Source organism: Loxodonta africana, chromosome 4 (genome assembly GCF_030014295.1).
Source record: "Loxodonta africana isolate mLoxAfr1 chromosome 4, mLoxAfr1.hap2, whole genome shotgun sequence".
NCBI classification, from domain to species: domain Eukaryota; kingdom Metazoa; phylum Chordata; class Mammalia; order Proboscidea; family Elephantidae; genus Loxodonta; species Loxodonta africana.
The window spans coordinates 74,613,221-74,630,634 of record NC_087345.1 but is presented as its reverse complement, the minus strand read 5'-3'; the positions used below and the strand labels follow the sequence as shown (position 1 = coordinate 74,630,634).

Genomic DNA, 17,414 nt, shown 5'->3' with positions numbered 1-17,414 from the left:
TAGGATTTGTGCATGTGTGTATAAGGAGAAGTTATGTGCAATACATTGCAGTCTTTCCAAGTAAATAATGAAAGAAAATCATACGTCATATAATATTTCAGTTTTAGGGTGTTTGATTAGGAAGAAAATTTATAACTAGAGAGTTCTTCCTAGAGAATTAATACTCTATATAAATAGTTGAATGATATATACATTCTTTTCTTAAATAATCTTCAGGGCAGCAGTAGATAAAGAGCTATATACATTAAACCATGAGCAGAATATTCATTGAATGTGACTTTTGATAACGTAGAACTCTTTTTAGAATATAGATGTTTATGTCAAGTTCTAGGTCGAAGGTTTGGGGAAAACAATCTTCATTGAAAATGTATCTCCAAATATTTTTCCTGCACATATCTTTCACTGATACTGATGTATCTTGACGGTTGTTAGGGTATTCATAGTAGTTATTTTCCTAAATTAGGAAAACCTCTTTAGATGTTTGTCGGACTTTTTTTTTTTTTTTTTCAACTTACAGAACTTTTGGATAGGTTATAGTTATAGCAGTACTTTTTAGTCAGGTGCTTTCTCACTGCTCTAGGTCTTACTAAGGACTACATCTAGTCTTTCTACCATACAAATTTACATTCATTCAGCAGATTATCGAACTATGTGCCTAGCATGTGCTAGATTCTGAGGTACAAAGGTGCACAGGATATGAACTCTGCTCTCAAGATAAGCGAGTCCAAGGTATAGAGTTAGACCTAACTGGGGAGACGTCCCAGAGAGGAAATCTGAATTTTGATAAATTAGTAAAAGTTAGTAAATTAGTAATTCTTCCTTGAGGTAATGAGGAAGATGTCATAGTTGGAGGAGATGCTGAGGTCACTGTTAAACTTTAAGTAGGAATTTCTTACAGGGGAAGAATACTCTCAGAGGCAGATCTTAATACAATAAACTAAAGAATACATCTCTAGATTCTTAAGCTTCGAATTCAGGAATACTCTTACTAATTGCAGTTTGCCCTATAAAATGCTTGTGCAAGTACTAGCAGAGGACCACAAAGCCATTTTGAGGAACAGATGTTTAACACTTACCTCTGCTCACTAAATTCTTGGCTCGTATATATACCAGCCATTCTCATCACTCCTCATGGGTCAACAGTTTTTCATAATAGCCTATGTCCTTAACCTTTCATTTACCAAACATTCATTATATCATGAAGGTTAAATTAGTGAATGCCAAAAGCGCCTACATATTAAATGTGAAATTAGTTTCTTGATCCTTAAATCTTAGGATTGCACTTGTCAGTTTTTCACACTATTAACTTGCCTAGGGATTATAAGGAGACCCTGGGTGGTACAAATGGTTAAGTGCTGGACTACTAACCAAAAGATTGGCAGTTCAAACTACCCGGAGGCACCTCAGAAGTAGCCCTGGCACTCTGTTCCAAAAGGTCACAGCCTTGAAAATCCTATGGAATGCAGTTCTACTCAGCATACATGGGATCACCATGAGTCAGAATCAACTTGATGGCAACTAACAACAGAGATCATGAAAAAATATTTGTTCATAGACACATCCAAATTCCCTGAGGGACCGAATTACTGACCATGGTCTCAGGGGATAGCTAGCTCAGTTGGCCTAACATGATTTATAAAGAAAATGTTCTACATCCTACTTTGATGAGTTGCATCTGGGGTCTTAAAAACTGTGAGCGGCCATCTGAAATACTCTACTGGTCCCACCCTGTCTGGGGCAAGGGAGAATGAAGAAAACTAAAGACACAAGGGAAGGATTTGTCCAAAGGACTAATGGACCGCAACTACCACAGCTTCTACCAGACTGACTCCAGCACAACTAGATGGTGCCTGGCTACCACCACTGACTGCTCTAACAGGGATCGCAATAGAGGGTCCTGGACGGAGCTGGAGAAAAATGTAGAACAAAATTCAAATTCACATAAAAAGACCAGACTTACTGATCTGACAGAGACTGGAGAAACCCTGAGAGTATGACCCATGCAAACCCTTTTAATTCAGTATTGAAGTCACTCCTGAGGTTCATCCTTCAGCCAAAGATTAGACAGACCCATAAAACAAAACAAGACTAAATGGGCACACCATTCCAGGGGCAAGGACAAGAAGGCAGGAGGGGACAGGAAAGCTGGTAACAGGGACCCCAAGATCAAGAAGGAGAAAGTGTTGACATGTCGTGGGATGGGCAACCAATGTCACAAAACAATATGAGTATTAATTGTTTAATGAGAAGCTAATTTGCTCTGTAAACCTTCATCTAAAGTACAATTTAAAAATATTTAAATATAAAAATATTTAACCTGGTTAACCTGTCCCTTAATGTAAGTTTTAAACTTTTTTGTATTAAGAGTTGGAACTATTAGTACACAATTTTTTTTTCTTCAATCTGATTGCTCTTTGTTATTGTTTTAAACAAGATATTTGACAAACTTTACTCAATTTTAGGACTGACTGTAGGCACAATTATGATATAAAGAAAATGTGGCTTAAGGTATATGTGTTTTATGGCCAGTCATATTACTTCATATTTAGATCTCATTTTACTAGTGATTAATTGGAAGATCTAGTTCTCCTGAGAAACTGAGGTGTTTGCATTAGTCATCGTCAGGCAGGTGAACTCCAGTGAATTAACAGAGGAACAGCTCAGGATGACATGTGACTGGTAGGCTTGTCACAAGACTCATCATAATTAGCCACAAAAATATCAAACTGTTTATATAACTCCTTTTGTTTTTCACAATACATTCACATATATTCTCAGTTTTTGCTAAGAACAATCATGTATGTGGAGGAAGGGTGAGTTTTGTTATTATTTACAATCCAGGAAGCATTGAAATAAGAGATCTATCCAACTAACCACAACACATATCATATGGTTGCTAGTCCATATTCTGCCACTCATTAAAATATCTTATGGGTTAAGAAGCAAATTTCCTACTTGTATGTATGTAGGGGTTTTAAAATATGTATGTCTTTAATAAAGGAATTGCTTTGAGAGATAGGAAAGTGATTTTTTTTCTAGTAGAAGACTCTGAGAGAGACGCTTTCTTGGTAGCACAGCTTGGTTAACATAACTCTGGTTACGATTTCTATTATTGAACTCATGAAAACCAGCTTTGTTTTTTAAAACATTGTATATAATGGTAAACAGTCCAAGTATCCAATTTCCTTTGTAATTGTCCAAGTGTTCATGTGTCTAAGATAGCCTCATGTGCAAAGGTTGACCTAATAAATTGAACAAAGAAATTACAAATCAAACTGCATTACAACCACGAGACTGGCTTCTTTAAGAAACCAGCTTCTTTCTTCTGCCAGAATCATGACATTGAATACTACTATAACAAGTAGGCCATTACCTGGGGCATGGAAATACTTTCTTTGACCTCTGTTCCAATTATGCCTTGAAACTTATACCAAAAATTATAAGGGAACTTTTCATTTAACTGGCCTTTATACTATTTCAAAAATATATTGACTCATTGGATAATGGTATTTTCAAGATGAGGAGGAAAAGTCTGACAGCTTTTTAAACTATCATGATTTGTGTATTAGCAGAACAATTAAACTGGCTGTCCAATTTCTGTTTTTACATGTACTTGTATAAATTTTTAGAAAAATGTAGCCTGTGAGTTTTTTAATATTCAACAAATACGATTTTTTTGGGGGGGGGCACATTTAGATCTTAATATTTTCAATTTAAGGTTTATCTCAAAATACATTGGTTATGGTATCTTGACAGAAATACAGCCAGTTACATATCATTAAAAGTATTTGTGTTTAGTTGTTGTTTAGTTTGTTAACATTGAATTACAATCAGTTTAAATCAGGCATGTGTCACTGTGCAAATAAGTCCTGGTCTCTATGTGAAGGACTTTTTAAAAACTAAGGCAAACCCACTGAAAAGCAGATAGTAAATAGAATGAAAAAGGGGGTTAATAGGTGCTGCCTCTCTTTTGATTTAGTATGTATATGGAAGTGTTTGAAGAAACTTTTGAGATTGTTCATTACAAGCGAATATATTTTTGCCTCACTAATATTCTGTTCAACAAAAATTTGTCGAGCATTCTGTGCCAGACATTAAAGGAAAAGAGTAAACAACAAGAGGATGAACACATTCGTAAAATAGGCCAAAACATTTTTATTAAGCATACATTTATTGGGTACATACTAAGTGCCAGGTGACATGGTGCTCAGTGCTGAGGATAGAAATATGAAAAATGTCATGGTACCTCTTGTGAAGGTCCCAGTCCAGTTTGTAAGACAGACAAACTAAAAATTAAAGAGTTGCAGTATGTTATCAAATAAGTGCTATAATAAAAGTGAGCATTAAGCAGTATGAGATTATACAGGAGGAATCTAGGGAGGCTTCTCAGAGAAGAAATCTGAATTTTGATAAATTAGTAGAAGTTACTAAGGCAAAAAAAAAGTGCATTTCAAGTAAATGGAGTGATGTTGCAAACTTAGAGTGAGAAAATATAGAGTCAAGGAGCCACAAGTGATTAAACAAGGCTCAAATGAAGTGAAATAGGTATTGGCAAGGGATGAGGCTACATAGGTAGGCAGAAGATAGACCCTTCTAAAGATCTGGCATTGCAGTCTGAAAGAAGGGAAAGCCATTAAGAGATTTACAACAAGGAAGTGGCATGAGTAGCTATACATTTAAGAAAGATCACTATGGATGCTGTTGAAAAGCTAAAAAGAAATCCAGTTAGATTTGGAAGCTCTTTGCAAGATAGGAATACATGTGAATAATTAAGTAACAAAATTCAAGAATTATTCTTGTTAACACAACTTGAATGAATCTTTTGAGGTATTTGGTAAAGCCATAAATTAGCTTCTTTGTATAATTGTGTTACAGGCGTTAGTGGAATGGTATAGCTTAGCCTAAGCCTGAGATGATCAAGTATAAGAATTGAAAAAATAAATAAATAATTGTTGTGAATTGCTGTCTGACCACCCCTTCATCTTACTGACTGTTAGTGTTGATTCTACTCGTGCTAAATCAGATAAACCTACTACGTAATGGCATTTCTGTCCTGTGTAACTATGATATGCTCTAGATTGCCTGACACTACCTTCAGTGCTGGATCTGTAATTAAAAAGACATATAATACAGAAAAAGAGAGAAGGAGACTCAAAAGGAATATAAGATTATGAGAAGTGTTAAAATATAAAAGGAATTAGGAAGGTAGGTAGGGAAGTATCCTCCTTAATTCCTCCTATACTGTAGCCCTCCTCTATCTTCCCTCTTCCTCGCATAAATAAACTTTTTTGCTGCTGAAATGTACATGTAAGTGGCTAAAGGCCTATATACCCTACCCCAAACATTTTTTAACTATTTACATTATTTTCGCTGCCTAAGAATTATACAATAACAAGTTCCATAATATTATATATAATTCTCCCTTTTGCCTTAAGGTGGGGGGCACACTACCAGTTTAGACTGTATTATTTTTATTATGGACTGGGCAGTGTTTCATTCTGTTGTATATAGGGTTGCAATGAGTCAGAACCAACTCTGCGGCACCTAACAACAATTTTTATTGCATAGAAAATTCCTAAAGAGATATTATAGTTACTTGAGCAAACATAATTTATATTTGAAACCACAAAATAGAGCACCATCATTTTTTTTTTAATTAAGTATAAGTTGAATATGCTCATTTTGGAGTTTTTGCTAAGTAGTACATGGTAGGTAGTCATACTTTATAGAATCCAGGTTAACTGCATGAACTGAGTAAGCTGAACCCTTCATAGCTACCAAACCTGTTTAACTTAATCCAAGTGAATGGAAACCAAGATTTGAAAAATTTTGATTTCCATTAATGTAAATCACAGCTCTCATAGGAATGGGTTTCTACTAATTTACATGCAAGCAGCTAGCTAGCTTTTCTTACAGCACTTTACCACTTGCCTCCAAGACAAATATTTTCCTGTAGCAAAAAAAGTCATCTGTATGATGGTATGTCTGTGTCAGTCATTGCGTATTCTACTTAATGACTCTAGACATCTAATTGATAAAGTAATGTTGAGTCCATATTGAGGTCACATTATTCCATCTTGAGAAATATTATGGAAAAAACTGTACTGCTGCTCTTTATTTTAAAAGTACTAAAATTTAATTCAGAATGGAAAAGAATTGTAAAATTATTTGTAATTTAGATCTTGCTGTAAAGCAAAATTAGATTATTGTGATATTAAAGAGGAGCTGGCAAAAGTGAGAATGCACTCACCCAGAGGTCACATAACTAAAGTCTGTTTTCTCAGACTCAGCTAATCTGTATTGTCTCTTCTAAAAATGGTTGACCAAATGGAAAGTTTAAAGTTTGCTTTTTCAGGATAAGGAGTTAACAATGGAAGCAGTAAATACCTCTTTTAAGTTAATTTCTTGCTTGCACTCTATCTCAGTTTTTACCTACTCAGGCTAATTTGCAGGTGCCTGGGATGAGTAGACAGTCCATAATTTCTACCAATCAAGTAAAAGACGGAAAGAAAACTCTGAGCTTCTCTCCCAGTTAACAGGTAGTTTGCTGTGGTTAAAATTAATTCAGATTTTACAGCAACAAATATTAGCATTTACATTTATTATAAGTAATTGAAGTTTGAGAAATGAATAATTGAGTGCATCATTTGAGTGTTTATTTGGCCAGTTATTTATTATCCCAAGAGACCATCCTTTAATATTTTCTCTACATAAGTATTATGCCAAATCAATTTGTTTCTCTCTTCATTTGTAACATGTTTTAAGGATCATGCACATGTGGTTACTTTTACTTAAAAATATATTTTATTCTTTGCAGTGTTTGAGCAACACGCCTCCACTTACTGAATATTTCCTCAATGATAAGTATCAAGAAGAACTGAATTTTGACAATCCATTAGGAATGAGAGGTGAAATAGCTAAATCATATGCTGAACTGATCAAGCAAATGTGGTCTGGAAAATTTAGCTATGTCACACCAAGAGCCTTTAAGGTCAGTACGGAATATGCATTCTCAGCAGGAACGATACCACCCTCAAGGAGATGAAAATTGGTTCTTGGGATGGAGGGAAGGGAGTCTTAACTATTACAATGGTTTGAGGACCTGAAGAGAGACACAGGACACAAACAGTATATATATAGTATTAAAATTTAATGGGACAGATGAGTGATTAGGAAAAAAATACCTGAAAAGTCTCCTGGGTCAGGGGACAATGATGAAAACAAGGTTGAGACACACTAGTATGATACAGGAATGACTGTAGAGAGACAGCAATGAGCATTTGCACAGTTGTTTTAGAATACAGTGTATCTCTGAAAAGCCTACCTGAATATACAAATTTAAAGGACGAAATTTGGGCATATGGTTGAGCTTTCAGTTTATTTTGAAACTTATTGTAAGTTTGAGAAATTGTTGAAATGAATCTGCAAAACAAATGCTAAATATTTTATTTACGTTCCTCTGATTACAAGCATTTCCTCATGTATCTGTTAGCTGTCTTTTTTCGTGAAATGTCTATTCATATCCTTTGCCCGTTTTTTAATTGGATTGTCTTTTTGTTGCAGAAGTGTTGGATTTGCCTGTAGATTTTAGAGATTGGATTTTTGTCAGATTTATCATTGCCAAAAATTTTTTCCCAGTCTTTAGGCTCTCTCTTTAGTCTTGCGCTGAAGTCTTTTGATGAGCATAAGTATTTAAGTTTCAGAAGATCCCAATTATCTAGCTTGTCTTCTGGTATTCATATATTGTTACAAGTCCTCAATATTAATTAAATTTATTTTCGGTATAGTTCTTCAAGCTTTTAAGTTTATTCATATTTGTGAATTGGCTCCTTAGAATCAATAAAATCTCAAGTAATTTAGCTTGTCATTCCAGTAAGAATTGAGCTGATATTTAGAATTATGTTATCATAAAAAAAAGTTTTCCAAATAAATTAATCATATAAATTTTATGGGAAATTTTAAACTTTTAAAGAGAATAAGCCATTTTAAACCATTATTTATATAAATAAATGGCTTTCATGTAGGACAGCTATTAGGGAACATTTTATTAACTATACACTAGCTCTTAAAAACTAAAACAACCAACAAACAAAAAGACCCTGCATTTATATTCTTTGACTTTCTACACTTTGGACAAACTAGCTCAGACAAACCACCTCTCAACCCTTAACTATCGTGCAATTATTAGATTTTATTAGACTTTCCTCTCATAAAATTATGTGTAAATAGCCTCTGGACATCTGATTTTTTCCTTTCAACTGTGATTCAAATGATTACATTTCTTTTCAGTCTTACTTGAAAAATGTTTAGTATTGTGAAGACTAGGAGAATTATATATGAACACGAATATTCCACTACTTTCTTCATTCTCTTTTTATACAGAGAAACTAAATGAGAGCCTTGTAATTTTTTACTAGTGACCCAAAGCAAAATGTTGCAATTTAATAGTCTTTATTGTTTCCCAATCATTTGTACAAAAGTTTATCAGATTTTCTCCTTTTTCTTTCCTCAGTTCAACTTTTTTTTTCCTTTTTATTTTATAGAGTGGTTATTTAAAAAATATTTTTAGATATATAATCTACATGTGATAAAATGTAGCCAGGTTGAGAACCTATCTCTTAATGTCTGCGATAGAAAGTCCTAGAGCTGAAATTAAGATCAGGAAAATTCTTTCCAAATAGTAAAACATCAATTAATGACAACGAAATCTAAGAACAAACAGTGATTACTGTACTGATGTATTTTTTTTTAAGGATTCCATGTGTTAGTCTGTTTTCTTCCAGTTAAACTTCACTGAGTGCTTATTGGGAATGGAAAACAAAAGATAATATATAACTCATTTATGTTCCCTTTGGGTGGAGGGGTGGATGTGTGTGTGTGTGTGTGTTTTTTTTTTTTAATCGCATCCCTAGAACTGATTTTATAGTTTTGCATCTCCTACAGACACAGGTAGGACGTTTTGCACCTCAATTCTCTGGATATCAGCAGCAGGACTGTCAAGAACTGTTAGCTTTCCTACTAGATGGACTACATGAGGATTTGAATAGAATTAGAAAAAAACCATATATACAATTAAAAGATGCTGATGGAAGGCCAGATAAGGTAAATTTTATGATATTTTTGTCACCGTTGTTAACATTCTGTGATACCTCTTTGTAATATTTGTTTGTTTTCCCTATAGGTGGTTGCTGAAGAAGCCTGGGAAAACCATTTAAAAAGAAATGATTCTATTATAGTAGATATATTTCATGGCCTTTTCAAATCAACTTTAGTTTGTCCTGAGTGTGCTAAGATTTCAGTAACATTTGATCCTTTTTGTTACTTGACACTTCCACTGCCCATGAAAAAGGAACGTACCTTGGAAGTTTATTTAGTTAGAATGGATCCACATACCAAACCTATGCAGGTAAGTAATGTAATTATTATTTTCCTTATTTCTATAAAAAATAGCATTAACTCCGTATGCTTCAGGTACAATTAGATAATAAGTTTGTTTCTATAAGAGTGTTTATAAGCTAAATACTTTGGAAATTATATAGTTTTTCAGAATCTTAAAAAAATGAAGGATGTGTAAAGTGTAATTGTCATGAAAGTATAAAATTCTCATCAAAGAAACATGAGGAGTGGTTTGATTTTACAATGTTGTGATAAATATTAGTTTACAAAGATAAATAATAATTTCTAACCTGGATGTTTTATGTTAATTTTTTTTTTTTTTTGTGGTGGCTGTTGGAAGTAAAACTAATTCATACTATCTATTTTAATTCATGATATAATAGTATATTTAAATGCCTGTAATTTTTAGGCATTTTAAGAACTTAGAAGAGAAATGAAAATTTAGTTAGACTGAAAGTATTTGATTCTATAATGTTCTCATCTTTAGCATTGTAGAGTATCAGATATTGCTTATTTTATACAAGAGCCCTGCGTTAGGCCTGATTTCATTGCCTAGTGTTATATTTGGATTATTTTACAACTTGTGGAACAAGTCACTGTGTATTTAATCCCTTTTTTATTGATAATCCTTTTCTGACATTTGACACACCCCAGTGAAGGTAGCTCCCACTTCTTTTCCCTTCTAGTCCCCTAAATTCTGTTATAACACTTACCAGGTTCTCAACCTAGCTACATTATCATATGTAGGTAATTTATATCTAAAAAAATTTTTTAATAACTATAAAGTAAGTTTAAAAAATGTGAACTGAGGAAAGAATCAGAGAAATTTTGTCAGTATAATAAATTAAATAGTAGTGTTGTAGGGAAAAGAAAATTTGTAAGAAGAGGGTGTCAGGTGTCATGCTATAGACAGGTCAATAAAATAAGGACCGATAAAGATTTATTGATATACCAGTTATTGGTAACCTTGGTAACAGGCTAAATAGAGAGGTAAAGACAGAAGCTAGGAAGTTGAGAAGCAAACGGAGGTGAGGAAGTTATGATAATCAGTATAGACATTACTTTTAACAAAGTTACTTATAACAAGGAGGCGAGAGACAGAGGAATTACTAGAGTGGAAGCAATGAGGAACTATTTTGGTTTTTTGTTTGTTTTTAATGAGTGACTTGCTTATGCTTATGAGAAAGTCAAGATAAAAGAAAGGATAATTGCTGGGCTTAAGTCTCAGAGAAAACAGAAGATGGGATTCAGAGCATCAGTGCTAGAGTTAGCCTTGGATGGGAATCTGGTTCTCTTTCCATGTGTTGCAAGAGACAGAGAAAAGGACCTGAATGGATTCAGGAAAATTTGTAGGGTAGTAGGATATTGGAGATTTTCCACCCTGCTTGCCTCTCTTTTCTTGGCGGAATAGATATTCTGGTGATCAGTGAAGAGAGAAGTGATAAGACACCAAGGCTAAGGATGGTGAAGATTTCAAGTAGTTATTAAGGCAACTAAGTGAGTAAGCAAATAATTTCTAGGTAGTGTTGAAGAATTTCTGGGTAGTGTTGAAGGATCATTTGAGATTAGACACTGAATTCTTAGCGTACTAGTCTCCAAAGTCTCTAAAGTTGAGCAGTTTTCTCGATCTTATCTGAACAGCTCAGAGGAAGTTCAACATCAATAGAACTGAGTAACAAAGGAGTTAAAGGTTTTACAAGCATGCTGGGTCTAGATGGAAGGGTGTGAAGATAGTAGGAAGCTGGTAAGCTGGGAGAAAACTGAGAGCTGAAAGGACTAGAAATCTCAGCGCATCCCAAGAATAAATAGGAATGAGTTTACAGGTTAAGTATGAAGTAGTGGTTAAAGAATAACCTATTAGAGTTTAAGATTTCAGAAGTGGGACAGTTTCAGGTGATGGAAGTGGACTAAAACTGAATCAAAGTATAGGTCTTTGAATTGAGGAGCCAAGGAATAGTAAGGTTAGGATAAATCATTCATACGGAGGTTGTCACCCAGGATGATGGCAAGGTTGGTGACAGACGTGGTGAGCCAAATGCCAAATGAATATAAGGAAGCAACCATGAGGTCGGTTACATCTGTCGAATATTTTTTCTAAAGTAATAAATTTATTATCTTTTTTTAGTACAAAGTGGTTGTCCCCAAAATTGGAAACATATCAGATCTTTGTACAGCATTATCGGCTTTGTCAGGAGTACCTGCAGATAAGGTAAGATGGTTTTGTGATGAAAACATATAACTTGATGTTTAGTTTTTAACTGTTGTAAAATGAGCTTAATAGAAATTTATTTCCTTTTAGATGATAGTTACTGATATATACAATCATAGATTTCACAGAATATTCGCTATGGATGAAAACCTTAGTAGTATTATGGAACGAGATGATATTTATGTGTAAGTATAAAATTCATTGTGTAAAATGTTACTTGAGAAAAAAATTCAAACAAAATGACAAAATTTTGAGAGTTTATGATTTGTCCTTGTAGGTTTGAAATAAACGTCAATAAGACAGAAGATACAGAGCATGTGATTATTCCTGTTTGCCTGAGAGAAAAGTTTAGACACTCAAGTTACACCCACCATACTGGCTCTTCACTTTTTGGTCAGCCTTTTCTTATGGCTGTACCACGAAACAATACTGAAGATAAACTCTATAATCTCCTGCTTTTGAGAATGTGGTAAGTGCCAAAACAATCCTACATTGACAAAATAAATATGGAAATAAAATATAAACTAGGTGATAGAAGTAAAAATGCAAGGTACTAGTAGAATATAATTAGATAGGTCTGTATTATCTGAACTTTGTTTAGAAAGATAGCAATTTTAAATATCAGATTGCATCCTAATCCAGGTTCCTGCTCATGTAAAATTCATTAGTAGGTAATTTCAAGACTAGGAAACCTGAAATGTTTTAACTGTTTTACATCAGAAATTTACAGTTGGAAAGAAGTAGGAAATTATCAGTACTGTAATGGATGTGTGTACGCTAAAATCATAACAAATATCATAGATTTTATTTCTTTATAGACACAGCTAGTCCAAACACTCATACTAATAGTTTTATTTACAAGAATTAACTATCATGATTGATAGTATTATAAGATAGTCCCCTCGTTTCCTTCCTAAAACCTTGATTTGCATTATAAGGTAAAGAATGCCATTTGATCCTTCTCTTTTATCCTTTGTAGTTGATATATTTAGTATTTCTTACCCAAAAAAACCCAGTGCCGTCGTTACATACCTATTTTAATCATTACAGTTAAATAACCCGTACATAAAGATCAAATTAACAGGTATAAGTGATCTTATTAATAATACATATCATGTAAATGATGGCCTTTTCTTAAGTGTTTTTTTTAAGTTGAGGAATTATTTGCCACAAATATTTAAACATCTAAAAGAAAGATGTGAATTCCTAAAAGTAACAAACTAACTTCTTTTTTTTTCTTTAAGACAACCAAAGCACATTATTAGTTGCACTCGTGGTACTGTATCTTGAGGTGAAATTTATCCTTCAATCTACAAAATGACCACTGTTAAAAAAAAAAAAAAGTGTTTTATTGAAAGAATAGGAAACTCTTTTTTTTTACCTTTTAGTTTTTAGCTTTTTAGGCCTGACTTTGTTTGGTTTCTGATTTTATTAGCCGATACGTCAAAATATCTACTGAAACTGAAGAAACTGAAGGATCCCTACACTGCTGTAAGGACCAAAATATTAATGGGAATGGCCCAAATGGCATACATGAAGAAGGCTCACCAAGTAAGGCTTCCCTGTTAAATTGTAAAACCTTTCACTTGGATTCTTGACTTGGAGAAAAAGAAAATGGGAATTGAGGAACTAAAAAATACCTGTGAGCCTGGGGAAAATAATTTTTTTGTTGTTATTGTTGTTTTTGAGGGTATACACAGTAAGGCATACACCAGTTCAACCGTTGCTACATGTACGATTCAGTGACATTGATTACATTCTTCAAGTTGTGCAACCATTCTCACCCTCATTTTCTGAGCTGTTCCTCCCCCATTAACGTAAACTTGCCGCCCCCTAAGGTTCATATCTTTTGAGTTGCTGTTAATCACTTTGAGAATAACATTAATTTAAATGTAATACTGGGTTTATTTTAAAAATTTCTAATATCTAAAATTAGGTGAAATGGAAACAGATGAGCCAGATGATGAATCCAGCCAGGATCAAGAACTTCCCTCAGAGAATGAAAATAGTCAGTCTGAAGATTCAGTTGGAGGAGATAATGATTCTGAAAATGGATTATGTACGGAGGAAACTTGCAAAGGTCAACTCACGGGGCACAAAAAACGGTTGTTTACATTCCAGTTCAACAACTTAGGCAATACTGATATCAACTACATCAAAGATGATACAAGGCATATAAGATTTGATGATAGGCAGCTTAGGCTAGATGGTAAGTATTTGTGAAAGATTTCTTAAACACTAAATTTGAGCAAAACATGTTATTTTTAACTATGAAATTCTACCCTTTCTTGAAAAATGCTATTTACCTGTCTAAAATTGTAAATGAAAAATCTTATTTTCTAAGTAGACTAAAACCTGTTTCAGTGTTTATTAAATGAAGATTGAATTCATACTTAAGTTTTATAGCTTTTTTTTTCTTTTTTCTTTTTTTTTTTGTCCCTAAATTATTTCACTGGCTTAGAAATAGCTATTTGTTTAATCATTTAGTATAGTAGACAGCATTGTGTTTATTCTGGTATATATCTTAACATTAAAATCTGTTAACTTTAACATGACAAATTAAAGTTCAAAGAAAAAATATGTTTTCTACCTTAGAAAGATCTTTTCTTGCTTTGGATTGGGATCCTGATTTGAAAAAAAGATACTTTGATGAAAATGCTGCTGAGGTAAGTTGTCACACATCCCTTCTTTACATTTCCCAAGTTAATTACACTGTTTTATTATACTTTTACTCCTACCAAATTTGTTTGTTTTGCCAGTAGAACAGTGGTCATGAACTAGAAGAGAAATGGCTTTGCAAAAATACCTTTTTTTAAAGGTACAGAGTTGGTTTTGAATATGCTTTCTGTTTACACTTTTTAGTCATTCATAAAGGTGTATACATGAGTTATTTAGAAAAGTGGTGTAAATCTCAGTAGAAATAAACATTATGATTCTTTCGGGAAAGTTTAGGAGTTTTCATTATTATTCATAGTAAGATGGTATCACTAAAATGAGTTTTGTTTCATTTGTTCTCTTAACTCAAGAAATACTTCTCTTTAGGATTTTGAAAAACATGAAAGTGTGGAATATAAACCTCCTAAAAAACCCTTTGTGAAATTAAAAGACTGCATTGAACTTTTTACAACAAAAGAAAAGCTAGGTGCTGAAGATCCCTGGTAAGAGACAAAGTTAAATAGCAGTTTCTAATTATTTTTTCAAGGATTCATGCTCTGGTATGTGCTGCATCAAGTTGAGGAAGTGATTACTAATTCCCTTTGATATTTTAAGTAATAAACATATCTTTAGATAATAAATAATAGTCTAACATAGCCTCTTGAAGGCCCTGGGTAGTGCAAATGGTTAACATGCTTGGCTGCTAACCAAAAGGTTAGCAGTTCAAGTCCACTCAGAGGCACCTCAGAAGAAGGGCCTGGTGATCCACTTCTGGGAAATCAGTCATTGAAAACCCTGTGGGGCACAGTTCTACTCTGACACAAATGGGGTTCCCGTGAGTAAGAATCAACTTGATGGCAGTAAGTACTGGTACTAGTCTATTAAGAGGGATGAGAATGTCTTTTGAAGTATTAATATAATGTTAAGCTTTAATACCATTACAATATTTTTTATATTAGCCATTTTACCATTAATAATTAATTTTAGTTACTTTTTCCCCAAAATTTTTAGCTATCCAACCTATTTTAGAGAAGCTTTTTTATGGAAATAGTAGTGATGTGTTTTATGGTGTTATTAATTCCATTGGAGCCCAGAAGTTTTGAGGTTTTCAAATATTTATATGGACAGTTTTGGGATACATCATGTCTTTTCAACCTACCAAAATGTAAATAAGATATCAAGCCTTCACCATTTCTTTGAATACTTACCTGTATATTAGTTTATAATGGTTAAACCTGTATGGAAAATGTATTAAAAATAATAAGACATTTGTTTCAGCCTGGCTTTAGGCATATAGTATTTGCTCACTGAATGAATGTAGAACTCTCCAAACGTTTGTTTTCTTGATTTCGTTAATGAGGCGTCCTTATTTATTTGTATCTCTCAAGCTTTAAATATTTCTCTATATTTTTAGGTATTGTCCAAATTGTAAAGAACATCAGCAAGCCACAAAAAAATTGGATTTATGGTCCCTGCCTCCAGTACTTGTGGTACATCTCAAGCGATTTTCTTACAGTCGATACATGAGAGACAAGTTAGATACCTTAGTTGACTTTCCTATCATGTAAGTTTTAATTGGGCAGTTCTAACTTTTTTCAAACTTTTTTTTTTTTAATCTTTTTTTTAAATTGTACTTTAGATATAGGTTTATAGAGCAGACTAGTTTCTCATTAAACAGTTTATACACATATTTGTTTTGTGACATTGGTTGTCAGCCCCACAACATGTCAACACTCACCCCTTGTAGACCTTGAGTTCCCCATTAGGAGCTTTTCTGCCCCTCCTGCCTTCTAGTCCTTGCCCCTGGGCTGGTGTGCCCGTTTAGTCTCATTTTGTTTTATGGGCCTGTCTAATCTTTGACTGAAGGGTGAACCTCAGGAGTGACTTCATTACTGACCTAAAAGGGTGTCTGGAGGCCATAACTCTCCGGGTTTCTCCAGTCTCTGTCAGACCAATAAGTCTGGTCTTTGTTTTTTTTTGTTTTTTTTTTTTTTGTGAGTTGGAATTTTGTTCTACATTTTTCTCCAGCTCTGTCCAGGACCCTCTACTGTGATCCCTGTCGGAGCAGTCAGTGGTGGTAGCCAGGTACCATCTAGTTGTGCTGGACTCAGTCTGGTAGAGACTGGTAGTTGTGGTCCATTAGTCCTTTGGACTAATTTTCCCTTGGATGTTTGGTTTTCTTCATTCTTCCTTAATCCAGACAGTGTGAGACCAGTGGAGTATCTTAGATGATTTTCAAACTTATTTGATGCTTTTTGTTATTATCCGTCAGTAAACATCAGATACCATTGGACCAAATTATCCATCAGGATTGGTGTTCCATGATTTTTATTCTTTCTTAAAGATTTTCAAAGAACAGAGAAGATACACTTTTTCAAAAATAGAATTAAATTATTTCTATTTTACATTATCTTATGAGTTCATTGGTCCCATTTATAAATCTTTATACGATACTTAAAGATACTGTAAGTATCCTTATAAATACTTTATAGGATCTTACTGATTTTGTTTTTCCTAGGAATTATTTTATCATTACTCATCAATTATTCTTAACTATGGTATTTTTCCTGATATACTGTATTAGCATAAAAACGTGAATCTGAATACCAGTGATCAGTGGTGCATTTTTAAAGTCTTGACTCCTAAATAAATTTTTGCCAAAACACTCAAATCTCAAGGGTACATGTATAATTGTTTTATGAGTTATTTGGCCCTTGGTAATTTCTTTAGTGAACTGTATATAAATGAGAGTCAGCATAGAATTCATTTCATATTGGGGAAAACATAAAACTAACTTGATTTCTTTTTTAAACAGTGACTTGGATATGTCAGAATTCCTAATTAATCCAAACGCAGGTCCTTGCCGCTATAATTTGATTGCTGTTTCCAACCACTATGGAGGGATGGGAGGAGGACACTGTAAGTTGACATTTTGCCTTTTAACTTAAATCCTGATGTTTGTTAACTCCAGACTTCTTAAAGGTATATATTACTTCATAAAGGTAAAATGTGAGATGTGTCTTATGCATAGCAGTTGTTCATTGTTGTTGTGGTTTGTGCTTTCAAGTTGATTGTCACTCATAGCGACCTGATAGCACAGAATAGAACTGCCCTACAGGGTTTCCTAGGCTGTAATCTTTACCAGAGCAGATTG

At 33.6% G+C, this 17,414-nt stretch overlaps 1 protein-coding gene across 6 annotated transcripts in view; it reads left to right on the top strand.

Annotated features, from left to right (window-relative positions):
- The window catches only part of USP15 (ubiquitin specific peptidase 15), a 139,238-nt gene that overhangs the window by 109,803 nt on the left and 12,021 nt on the right, over nucleotides 1-17,414 (top strand). For 5 of the 6 annotated variants that reach the window (XM_023558350.2, XM_064283946.1, XM_003405173.4 and 2 more), the window contains 12 exons: nucleotides 6,818-6,991; nucleotides 8,944-9,102; nucleotides 9,182-9,406; nucleotides 11,522-11,605; nucleotides 11,696-11,790; nucleotides 11,883-12,074; nucleotides 13,041-13,156; nucleotides 13,542-13,814; nucleotides 14,201-14,271; nucleotides 14,648-14,763; nucleotides 15,675-15,824; nucleotides 17,076-17,179. In XM_023558350.2, the coding sequence (XP_023414118.1) occupies nucleotides 6,902-6,991; nucleotides 8,944-9,102; nucleotides 9,182-9,406; nucleotides 11,522-11,605; nucleotides 11,696-11,790; nucleotides 11,883-12,074; nucleotides 13,041-13,156; nucleotides 13,542-13,814; nucleotides 14,201-14,271; nucleotides 14,648-14,763; nucleotides 15,675-15,824; nucleotides 17,076-17,179 (1,675 nt within the window). In that variant the 5' untranslated portion in view covers nucleotides 6,818-6,901. Of the gene's footprint in view, nucleotides 1-6,817; nucleotides 6,992-8,943; nucleotides 9,103-9,181; nucleotides 9,407-11,521; nucleotides 11,606-11,695; nucleotides 11,791-11,882; nucleotides 12,075-13,040; nucleotides 13,157-13,541; nucleotides 13,815-14,200; nucleotides 14,272-14,631; nucleotides 14,764-15,674; nucleotides 15,825-17,075; nucleotides 17,180-17,414 lie in introns of those variants that run through there. The other variant, XM_064283948.1, reaches the window with a different exon arrangement.